Source organism: Eubalaena glacialis, chromosome 10, assembly GCF_028564815.1.
Source record: "Eubalaena glacialis isolate mEubGla1 chromosome 10, mEubGla1.1.hap2.+ XY, whole genome shotgun sequence".
NCBI classification, from domain to species: Eukaryota; Metazoa; Chordata; class Mammalia; order Artiodactyla; family Balaenidae; genus Eubalaena; species Eubalaena glacialis.
This window is the reverse complement of record NC_083725.1, coordinates 73,768,588-73,781,278: the sequence shown is the minus strand read 5'-3', so window position 1 is coordinate 73,781,278 and position 12,691 is coordinate 73,768,588. Positions and strand designations below refer to the sequence as shown.

The following is a 12,691-nucleotide window of genomic DNA, read 5'->3' as shown; positions in this document are numbered from 1 at the left end:
TCACTCTCGCACTCCATTCAGAAGTAATATTTCCCTCTTTAAATTTCTGGAATACTTACTCTGACTCTGGTTTCCCTTAAATGGTGGCCTGAGAAGTGGGTGTTTTATTTTACTGATAAAAGGAGACTCTGAAGGTTCGGGGAGGGAGGATGATCTTATTTTGGTAGAGGTATGAGGGATAGGTTGGAGGAGAAGTTACAAAACCTGGAGAAGCCAGTGAGGAAACTATTTAACAATGGGGGGAGTTTGAAGGGGGAGGAAAAGAGGCAGTGAGCTGGAGCAGTGTCAGTGGTGATGAACTTGCTGAGCCCAGAGGGACTCCAGATTTTAAAGATCCAAGCATCCAACAGTGAGTAGGATGCTGGGGACAGGGGAGAGTTGGTTTGGGTGACTGGAGGGGAGATCAGGGGAGAAGTGAGGTGCTCTGCCCAGAGAGGGGCTCAGGAAGAGCAGCTGGTCTGGTATTAAGATGGTCAGCTCTGCTTGGGGCTGGCTGGCCCCTAGGACTCAGGCAGCACGTGTGCCTTCTACGTGCCCACCCACCACTATTCCAGCTTTCCTTCAGCCTGGCTGTCATCTGAATGGAGGGGAAGCCTTGCAGCCTGCAGTTTTCCCTGAACAAATCAGAGAAACATGCATGTCAGAGCCAGAAGAGATGTCCTGGGCTATTTTCCTGCCCCCAACCATACCGGGGAACCTGAGTGCAGGGAGAAGCAGAGACTCACCTTGGAGGTAGTAGCAAAGTCAGGACTAAAGCTCAATCTGCCAGTCTAGTGGTATTTCCAATCCCACAGGGGGCCTCAAACTTCTACAGAAGCCATGGATTAATTCTGGGGCTCTCTATTTGTTTGAATTTGATTTATTTTTCCTTCAGACACTGTATTCCTTAAGGGCAGAGTCTGGGTTTTCCTAATTTTAATATTTATTATTCTATCTCTTCAATAAATATTGGTTTAGCATCTATTATATAATTTAATATCTACTCTAGGCTCTGAGAATACAATGCACACCTGAACAAAGTTTCTGTCCTCCTGGAGCTTACATTCCAGAAGGGGGGGTTAAATAATAAGCATAAAACTCAAATAAATATGTGTTATTTCAGTTGGTGATGAGTTATGGCAAAAAATAAAACAGGGAGATGTGGGACTCAAAGAATGCTGGTGTAGGGGGGAGAGAGAGAGAGTTAAACCACAGGATCAGAAAGATAGAAATGGCATTTTTATAGCCTTGATAGCTACTTTATGGTCACAAGGATAGTCCATGGAGAACTGACCTCTAAAATTTCCCATTCAGGCAAATTTCAGTATAATTAGGCAAATCCACTCTGACCAGAAACCAATGTGCTTAAAGCAATTTACTTATGTTCATCTGAGATAAGTGCATTTAAATTCAACCCCTTTTTAGTGTTTCTGTATTTGTTGGGGTGTATTATTTATATATTTCATTCTAAACAAAGTATTATAAATGCATTTTGAACCGTAACATTTATAGTAAATATTCACCACATATTTGTTTTAGTTTTGAATTATTGTAATTTTTTCTGGATATTTTTTGCTATTTATTTGAAACACATTATTTGAAAATTCATATATAAACATACAATTGAAAAGAACAGAGATGCATACATCAATGTAATAGACAATAGATTCTAAGTAATATAATGTCTGTTTGTGTTTTAAGGAAAGGATTAACTTTCCACCTCGCAAAAAAGTTGCCAGAGAACATCTGCTGTTATTTTGTACTTTTGAAACAAGATTTCTGAGCCAAAATTCTTCACTTCTTTATTTGTGTTTGAAAGATTCACTGTTCCAGTAACTGGCCATTCTCAAAATTTTCAGGTTGATTTGTCAAAATGAGCTCATCATTATATCTTCTATCAAGAATATCAGACTCGAACTCTCAGCTATTGGATTGTTACTTTATAATTTACATACATGGTCCATAAAAACAATATACACTCCACTACTGAAATGAAAAGGCAAAACCAAAGCTCTGTGGTTGAATTCATCCTCTTGGGCTTTTCTAATTTTCCTGAACTCCAAGGGCAGCTCTTTGGGGTTTTCTTGGTTGATTACCTGGTGACTCTGATGGGAAATGCCATCATTATAGTCATCATCTCCCTGGAACAGAGCTTACACGTTCCCATGTATTTGTTTCTCCTGAACTTGTCTGTGGTGCCTGTGAATTTCAGTGCAGTCATTATGCCTGAAATGCTGGTGGTCCTCTCCAATGAAAAAAAAGTATGATCACCTTTGCAGGCTGTTTTGCACAGATGTATTTCATTCTTCTTTTTGGTGGGACCGAATGTTTTCTCCTGGGGGCAATGGCTTATGACCAATTTGCTGCAATCTGCTGTCCTCTGAGCTACCCAATGATTATGAACAAAAGGGTTTTCATGAAATTAGTTATATTCTCATGGGTCTCAGGGATCATGGTGGCTACTGTGCAGACCTTATGGGTTTTTAGTTTTCCCTTCTGTGGCCCCAATGAAATTAATCATCTCTTCTGTGAGACTCCCCCAGGGCTAGAGCTTGCATGTGCAGACATCTTTTTATTTGAAATCTACGCATTCACTGGTGCCATTTTGATTATTATCTTCCTTTCTTGTTGATACTCTTGTCTTACATTCGAATTCTTTGCCATCCTGAAGATGTCATCAACCACTGGGAGGCAAAAGGCCTTTTCCACCTGTGCCTCCCATCTCATGTCTGTTACCCTCTTCTATGGCACAGCCAGTATGACTTACTTACAACCCAAATCTGGCTACTCCCCAGAAACCAAGAAGCTGATGTCCTTGTCTTACTCACTTCTTACACCTCTGCTGAATCCACTGATCTACAGTTTGAGAAACAGTGAGCTGAAAAGAGCTTTGATGAAATTATGGCTAAGAAAAGTGGATTTATATACATTCTGACTATGCTGAGAAGCCATGTGATATTTGGTCAGTGCTGGACTGAACTTTATTTAAATTTAATAAATGGTAGAAACAGTTTGCATTTCTTGGTATGAATATGTTTAATTTTTTGAGTTCTACAAATTTGATAATATATTAGGGCATCTTTATATATTAATGTTTTTATTCTTTTTTTATAGATGCATAATATTCCTTAATATTAGGTATAACACAGTTTCTTCAAGAAATTGTTTATTGGTGGCCATATGGGTATGTGTTAACTTTTTGTCTCTTTAGAGAAAGCTAAATAAAGAAACTAGTTTTATACATTCACAAACATTGTTGCTTTAATTTCTGCAGAATAGGTTCCACAGCAGGGTTTTGATGGATCAAATAAACTGTGAGTTTGCCAACTTTCATCAATAATACCAAAATACTTTAAAAAATGATGTTAACAATTTCAGATTGATCTTGAAAACCCACTCTGCCCCACTGACTGGTATGAGCTCCAGGAAGCCAACAAATAGAAAGATGAGCTTTTTATTTTTTGAGTGAAAATATGTCCATGTGTGAGTTGAAAAGAACAGCTATTTATTGAGAGGACCACACTGGTTCTATTCAAGGACCTAAAGACATTATAATCCACAGCTGGATTTCATCTGGTTATTTTAGAATATATTCATCCATTGTGTTACTATTTTTGAGGGTCATTTATCATACTGCTTTTTCACTTATAAACCATTGTTTTGGAAATCTGGTCAAATTTCTGTTATAGGGCAAAAATGCCCTCAACATTTGTCAAACAATATATGAATTTTTTTCTTGTGGAACATAAATATGATAAATTGTGCCTATTTTCTATTATCCATGAATCATATCAATCTGTGTGTATCTTTCCCAGAAAAAATAATTAGACACTGTGACAAATATAATACTTCATTCTTGCTTCCTATTTTAATATTGCTAGTAGGCAATAGAAAGTGTCCAACTCATTGAATCTACATCAAAGGAGCACCACCGTTCATTTATGCTTTGGGTGAGATAAAAAAGAGGTTGGAGCATTTTCTCTTTATGAAACATTCATTTTGTTGGAAAAAAACTGTTTTCTTTGTATTCATACCCTGCCAAAAATGGGAGTGGAGTGCAAATCTGATTCAACTTTCAAAAAAAACAAAACAAAACAAAGAAATTACATTAGCAGATTGCTAAAACCTTGTGGAAAATATCTGAATGCTGTATAATAATGTTCTCAGTTAGACATCAAAGGAGCATCAGCAAAAAACTTTGATTGAATCTCATCCCTTGATATCCTGAAATTTCTTTCTCATAGCTCTTAAAAGGACCAATTAAGTAAAGCTTATCTAAAACAAACAAGCAATCAAATGAAACTAAATACAGTTTCCTTTTAATCATTCTTTAGTTCATTTGTTCATTTATTGATTATATAAACCAATTTTTCTTTTTAAAATGCCTTTATTTTATTTTTGTCTTTTTCCCAGTTTTATTGAGATATAGTTGACAAATAAAATTGTATATATTTATAGTGTACAAAATGATGATTTGACACACATATACGTTGTGAAATGATTACCACAATCAAATTAATTAACACATCCATTACCTCACATAGTTACCTTTTTGGGGGGTTTGAGAACACCTGAGATCTACTCTCTTAGCAAATTTCAAGTATACAATACATTATTGTTGACTATAGTTACCATGCGGTACTTTATTCACTTTGTAACTGAAAGTTTGTACCCTTTCACCAAAATCTCCCCATCTCCCCACAACGTTCCCCCTACCCCACCCCAGCCATCCCCTGGCAACCACCATTCTACTCTCTATTTCTATGAGCTAGACTTTTAAATAACATGAATTCTCTAACCAAGATGGCCTTCACAGTCCCCCTCAGCTTGAGTAAACTTTAGACAGGCTTTTTTCCTGACCATAGACTCTGACCTTCCTTTTCTCAGAGTGCTTTAGAAAACTTGTAAGCACACATTCTTTCTCTGCCTCCTTTGAAACTACCCCTGTCATGAAGATACAAGAAAGTTTATTTTTCATTTGGGTAGCCATTTAGCAAGCACAAATAGCTTATGGTTTTCCTCCTTCCAGCTTTTAAAGTCTCTCCAGCTCTTTGTTTCAGCAGAGGTTGCGTCAGTCTCTCTCCCCTGTTGCAGTAATCTTGAATAAAGTCTCTTTTGCCTGTTTAACTTTGTCTAGTACAATTCTTACTTTGACAGCTCTTTAAATATTAATTTCATATAGAATGAAAGCTGAAAGAACTGAAACTACCAACCCACCAGGCAACTTACAGTATACCTGTACACAGTTTTACCATTTCATTGTCTTCATTAGCATAACTTTACTATTCCCAGAGACTCTTGGCTGACAGGGCCCCAGGCAAATAACTTGATTGTTCAGTTCAGTAATTTCCCAAAGACCTACCAAGTCTTCAATAGGGAGCATGAACAAACAGTTGATTCCCCAAGACTGTTCCAACCCTCTTCTCAAAACTGAGACACCAGAGTAGGTGAACAGTCTGGAAGGCCCAGTCACTCAAGCCCTGAGGCCAAAAGCTGGTACAGCTTCAGTTCCACAGCATTCTGTTGATCAAGCAGGGACAGAGCTCTTTTATTTATTTATTATTAATTTATTTTTTATTGATTGATTGATTGATTTGCTGTGTCACACCGCTTGTGATCCTGACCAGAGATTGAACCCAGGGCGGGGGCTGCAGCAGTGAAAGCGCCAGGACCTTCAGGAAACTCCCAACTGAGCTCTTTTTAAATCATTTAAAATCCTTCTGAGGTTTTAACAAAGGGTTTTACAACTACTCCCCAGATTTGATCTTTGCCCTAAAGCCATTTCATTCTTTGAAAATTGTTTTTTGTTTGAGACTGGAAGTGAGAAACAGTTTTATTTTTGAATCTACCCAGTCCTGGCTCCTTTCTGTTTTCTTTAAATTCTGCTGAAAAAGTTAGTAGTTTGGCCTTTAGTTCATTTTTCTCTCCTAGTATTTTAATATATGCAGCTGAAAGAAACAAGTTAGCACTTCTGATATTCTGCCTGGAAATCTCCTTAGATTTGCTACTTTATTGGTATATTTTCTATTTTCTACATTGTTCCAAATTACAGTTTTGCTAACTATTTTGCCAATACATCATTTGGGTGCCCTTTTATCCAGCGTCCAATATCATTTTCCTCACTGTCTTGTAACTGAGCAGGACCCCATGGGGGCCTTCTCAGGACAGGCCTTCCCCCATATCCTCTGCTTTAGCTCCTCTCTGAAGTACCTAGATAATAGTATTTGATGCGCATTTCCTGAGTTGTTTTGCAGATGTAAAAAACTCCCCTCTCCAACAAATGGAAGATGTTAACTACTTGATGACCATGAGCACATAGCCCCTGGAGCCTAAGGACTGATAATGTTAACCCCTGTGACACCACTCTGCTACCTCACCATCAGCCAGTCAGAGAATTGTGCACAAACTGATCACATACCCCACGATCCCGCTCCCTCGCCTGGCTTTTTTTTTTTTTAAAGTATTAGCACCTTTAATTATTATTTATTTATTTATTTATTTATTTATTTGGCTGTGTTGGGTCTTCGTTTCTGTGCGAGGGCTTTCTCTAGTTGCGGCAAGCAGGGGCCACTCTTCATCGCGGTGCGCGGGCCTCTCACTATCGTGGCCTCTCTTGTTGCGGAGCACAGGCTCCAGACGCGCAGGCTCAGTAGTTGTGGCTCACGGGCCTAGTTGCTCCGCGGCATGTGGGATCTTCCCAGACCAGGGCTCGAACCCGTGTCCCCTGCATTAGCAGGCAGACTCTCAACCACTGCGCCACCAGGGAAGCCCCGCCTGGCTTTTTAAAAGTGCTTTGCTGAAACCCTTTGGGAGCTTGGGGCTTTTTAGGGCCTGAGCCACCTCATCTCCTTGCACGGCCTTGCAATAAACCTTTCTCTGCTCCAAACTCTGACATTTCAGTTTGTTTGGCCTCACTGTGTGTCAGGCACACAAACTTGTGTTAACTTTGTTAAAAAACAAAACTTCAATTGAGTAAATTTGAAGAACTAACTGTTTTTATTCATCCGTTAATGAATGGGGCAGCGTCCCATCTAGCAACTAGAAGGGCACTCCGAGGGGTTGTACAAAAAGGATAGTTTTTATAGGAAAAAGAGTGGGGCAAGGGAGCTATTAGCAAAAGAAAAGAAAGGATTATTTTTAGGCCAGGACATCTTTGTTTTGGAGGAAGGGAATAGCAATGCACATTTCCTCTTTTACCTCTGCAGGAGGTTGGGATGGAGAAGGCCCATATGACAGATAACCTCTGTGGACTTAAAGAAAAATGCACAGCATGAGAGCTATGAATTTAAGTTTTATTCAGGGTCTTACTGAGGACTATAGCCTGGAGACAGCCACTCAGTAGCTCTGAGTCAACTGCTCCAAAGAGGTAGGAGAGAAGCCAGTATATGTATGACTGTTTGACTAGGAAAAACATACAGTCAAGCATACATCTGGGTAAAAGATTACTGCTAATCACAAAGAATGAATATCTCAAGTTAGTGATTTTAGTGCTTTTCTGTGTATGGGAAGATGCAAGAATCTGGGGTCATTGAAATTCCTCCTGAGGTACACGTCTTAACTATCTAGGGGCCGGCCCATTTATCCAAAGCACGGGATATCTCATCCTGTTCTTTCCATCCAGAATTCCACTCAGGGTGCACGGTCGGTTACAACAACCCGTTATATAACTGGATGAGGAGCGACACTCTTTGTTCTTTTTGTGTTTACATCTCATAGGTTCTGACCAGAAAATCCAAGCTGGCTGATTAAGATTGCATTTCTGGCAAAAGTCAAAAGCTGCAATTAATTTAGGTATTAAATCTAGGTTTGTTATCATGGGCTTTAGCTAAACTGATGCCATTGTAGGCCTATGGCTTTTCTCTTTAATTGTCTGTAAGTCCTACCTGAACAATCTCCCTAAAACCCTTCAAACCCATTAGCAGTATCCTCAAGACACCTTTTGATTCTGCCCTTTGCTCCCATCCTGGAGCCAATGTCAACTTCTAGTGTTTCATTATAGTTGCATTGATGGTGTGATATTTGAATTAAGAATGGAAGGATGAGTGCTATCTTATTTGTATAGGGCCAATTTTGTGTGTGGGAAGCTTATACAAAGATACTGGTGGGAGGGAGAATGACCAGTTTGAGAAAGGGAAAGAAAGCCATTAATATTTATTCACCAACAGTTGTTGAATGACTTCTGTGTACCAGGCACTGTGCCAGGTGCTGGGAACACAAAGATAACAAGATAGTGTAATGAGAGAGACAACTATTGTAGGGGAGCAGAGTTTGTCACCCCAAAATATGTCTCTGGCATATTAATTATTTTAAGCTGGTTATTTTCTAAGAAACTGCAGATAGGGGAAAAGCTGAAAACCCAGTAGGAATTACCCTTTTGTAAGAAACATTTGTAAGGGAAATCTCCATTTGTTAGGGTGCTTTCCTGGCTGTACCTGGAAGAAGGGGATGACCAAATCTCTAGAAACTCTTATAATGGACCAGGCAAGGATTTGAATCTGCATAACAATGCTACCCTACCCTTGTTTACTGTGCTTTTCCTGGTAAGCTCCCATAACTGACTCTCCCCACGCTCAACATCATCTTTTGTCTTTAGCTGAGGATTGTATTTAAGAGGAGGGCTTTGGCCATTTTGATGAGTTGCTCAGTTCTCCTGGGTCTCTCCCATGTATATATGTTATTAAATTTTTGTCTGATTTTCTCCTGTTAATCATGTCAATTTAATTCTTAGACCAGCCAGAAGAGTTTAGAAGTGTAGAGGAAAATGTCTTCCTCCCGACTCTATTAAACAAACTTGCACTTTAAAATGTCTTTCTGGCTGCTAAGTAGGTAATTTATGAGAAGTTTTCAAGAGTGGAAATAGGCAAGGAAGAGGCAATTGCTGTAGCACAGGTGAGAGTGATGTGGCTTGGGCTAGGACAGTGGCAGTGGGAATGGAGCAGTGTGAAGGATTCTACCCATATTTCAGAAATCAAATTGCAGGACTTGGTAATGGATTGTATGTTGTGGGGGTAGGGGTAGAACAGAAAGAGGTGTCAAGGATGAACTCATATTTCTGGTTGGAGCGGAGTGGATGAGGGTTCTGTTTTTTTGAGATGTGGAACACTGGAAGAGAAGACTTTTTGGGGTGAAATCCAGTTTTGGATGAGCAAAGTTTGAGATGCCTGTGTGAAATCAAAGTCAAGTAGATAGCTTATAGGGATATATAGGTCAGGCTCAGAATGGAGGTCTGAATTAGGGAAACAGAGCTACAGGGCACTAGATAGAGAGGAATTTATGATTCAGGGAGGGTCTTCTTAAAATGGAGAGACTGCAGAATGAAGTTCCATGGAAAGAATCCAAAAGAGGAGATAATACTGAACCAATGTGGCTCAGGCTTTGTGTTGATGCGTTTCTATTTGAGGAAGAGATAGACACAAATGGATAAAGTAATAACATGGGTAACAGAGAAAGCTGTGAAGTTACAGGGATTCCAGGGACCAAGGAATTCATATTAGGAGGTTGGGGGACAGGGTACCTGGGACAGAGGAGGTGGATCTAGGAAGCAGCCTCCAGGCACTAAATGAATGAAAGCTCCAGGAGAAATTGGGTTAATTATGCCAAAAGATGGACTAACTTCTCACTGTCATCTAGTGACTCAAGCATGTAATTGCTATAATCTCACCCCTGAAGGTCCAGGGAGCTGAGCTTGTTCAGGGTTCATCAAATCATCCCTAATGAACTCACAGAATCTAATATAATCAATCACATCACAATGGATTTGGGCAGATAGTAAATGCAGTGACAAGTTTCATGTCTTTAGTAAGTGTAGGTGTATCTATGTTTTTGTTAGGCTTAGAAGGAGAAGGGCTGAGGTGCATCCTTCCTCCTTCCCCTTTTCCCACCTCCTTTCCCAATCTTGCCCTCTTCTTTTGCCACCACCACCATGACCACCACCACCACCAGCATCATATCATCACCATCATCATCATCATCAATACCCGACACATTACACACTCATGGATTGTGCCTGTTATCTCATTTGAATATCTGTTCGTAAATTAAAAATCACTTATTGGGTAGCCAGCATGTGCCAGCTGCTGTGCGAGATGTTAGGCACAAAGATCAGGTACAGTAACTCATTTCTAGGGGCTTACAATCATATACTGAAGCAGATAAATTAACTTTTACCACATTGTGTGGTGAGTGTTACAATTGTGGTTAACACTTGTACTGGGTAAGTCAGGGAAGGCTTCCTGGAGGAGGTGATTGATCATAGTTTGTAGGACTAGTATTAGTTATATGGCAAAAACCAAAAAGAGGACTCTACATTTAGAGAAAAACTAGTGTCTAAAAAGCATGCTGTATTTTAAGTAGAATTCTATCTCAAGTAGAATTGTGTGACGGCTCTGTAGAATACTTGAGGAGTGGCAGGAAATGAAGCCCGACTGTGAATGACTTTATGAGCCAATGGAAGGAGTTTGAATTCAATTTTGAAAGTTGTTGGGGAGTCAGTGAAGGATGTTACATGGAGGAGAAACAAAATCAAATTTGCTTTTTAAAAATAACTAGTATTTATTGGACACTTATTATATACCCAGCTAAGTTCCCTGCATGGATGAGCCCATTTTATTCTTCATAATACCATTTAATAGAAGAGCTGGGAGATACTAAATAATCTGTTCAAGTATTCAAAATTATTTTGTGGCTGGATGGGATTAGAACACAGGTTTCTTGGACTTCAGAGTTCACGCTTTCTGCCCCTATGCTTGCTTTACTGAATCTCATGTGATAGAAGCACAGGACTTAGAAATACGCTCAGATCGGGTTTATGTGCCCCAGGCATTTCTCCAGTGGCCATGCACTGAGCTGTTGTCTCCACCGTACATCCCAGGCCGCAGCACGCTCCTGGAGGTGGCCACATCTGATAGGACTGTCTGCTTGGAATAGGTCATGAGCAGAGATTGTGTGCAGGATCGTTCAGATCAACACTGGCTGTTCTTGCAGGAGAGACACACCACCCGAGATCATCATGTATCTTTGTGCAGCTCTTCTGGGATCAAAACGATCCCATCAACATGAGTCGTTTGGGTGTAAGATACAGTTTCTTTGGGGAGCTAAAAAAGGCAATTCTTCTTAGAGAGTTCATGTTCCCCCTTTATCTGACGTCTCAACTAGGTCTTAAGAGGGGAAAACCAGGCATTCATTGCCCATGAAAATTCTTTCAACCTTTATTACTGTTTCCAAGTATTATGTGCTTTTTTTCCCCTAACATTGTAGACTTTGTTAACTCTTTGGATTTATGATATTTGGCAATTTACAGAATATCAAGTCATATTTCAAAATAAAATTATAGCAAATCTGTTTTTGGTGTTAGGGTTTCTATATGGGCTATTTCTCTGCTTTTCTCATTATCATCCAGAAATGGGGCAGACCATCTCAGGTATCATTATAAGGACGTCCCAGCATGAGGCTGGAACTCCTTGTAGGTTAGGATGGCCTAAATATCAAGAATATCAAGAATAGGGCACTCTGGTCTGGGAGGATCCCGCGTGCCGCGGAGCGGCTGGGCCCGTGGGCCACAATTACTGAGCCTGCGCGTCTGGAGCCTGTGCTCCGCAACAAGAGAGGCCGCGATAGTGAGAGGCCCGCGCACCGCGATGGAGGGTGGCCCCCGCTTGCCACAACTAGAGAAAGCCCTCGCACAGAAACGAAGACCCAACACGGCCATAAATAAATAAATAAAACAAATACTTAAAAAAAAAAAAAAAGAATAGGGCACAGACACTTTCATCTTAATAACTGCAACTTTTCTCTTGGTCTCTCGTTTTGCTTTATGTTTCAGGTATAAAGCTATTCAATGACCATTTTTTACTCTGATTTTGTTTAGAGTAGTGGTTCTCAAAGTTGCTTTGTGGACTTTAGGGAGACCCTGAGATCTTTTTAGGTGTCCTGTGAGGTCAAAAATTATTTTCATAGTAGCATTAAGATATTATTTGCCTTTATCTCTTTCTCTCAGAAATGTAGAGTTTTCCAGAAGCTACATGATGCATTATCTCATGTGTAATATATACGTTATATTTTATAACAGACTGAGTGCAGAATTCAGTTGCAGAATTGTATGAGAATTCAGCTGTATCCTATTAAACCAGACATTAAGAAATTTGCAAATATGTAAAAGTGCCACTCTTCTAAATATTTTTTGAAACTATAATTATTTTCTATCAAAATATGTTATTTCTGTTAACATGTAGTGGGCTATTATTGTCATTTTAAAACAAATTAATAAATATTTTTAAATGTCAGTTTTAATTTCTAATATAGTAAATATCAATTACTATAATCTGTATGTATAAACAAAAGCTCTTTGAGGTTCTCTATAAACTGTCAGAGTGCAGAGGGGTCCTGAGACTGAAAAAGTTTGAGAATAGTGGTTTAGAGAATTCTGTAGACAGTTTCTCAATGATTTTAAGTGGAGGATATATGTGCTGACTTACTGGGCACCAACCCCCTCTTGCTAAAAGAAAATAAGAGACAGCAGAAATACATGTGTTTACAGGTCCCTGGGCTCTTGATGTCAAACATGCCTTTCTGTACAGTTGATCTGTTTCCTTGTAGCCGCCAAGGCTGATCTGTAGCCGCCACCTGTGGCATATTAACAACCTCCCTCGGCCAGCTGGATTTCACAGGGCAATGACTGCCTGGGAATAATTAGGGAACTTGGTAAGGAAGTTTC

General features: G+C 39.6%; 1 protein-coding gene across 1 annotated transcript; it reads left to right on the top strand.

Moving 5' to 3' along the window:
• Nucleotides 1-1,970: 1,970 nt before the first annotated feature.
• Nucleotides 1,971-2,914, top strand: LOC133099359 (olfactory receptor 10A3). Its single transcript, XM_061202952.1, is given in 4 exon segments — nucleotides 1,971-2,234; nucleotides 2,237-2,591; nucleotides 2,594-2,633; nucleotides 2,635-2,914. Coding segments are annotated over 4 exon segments (939 nt in total).
• Nucleotides 2,915-12,691: the final 9,777 nt, after the last annotated feature.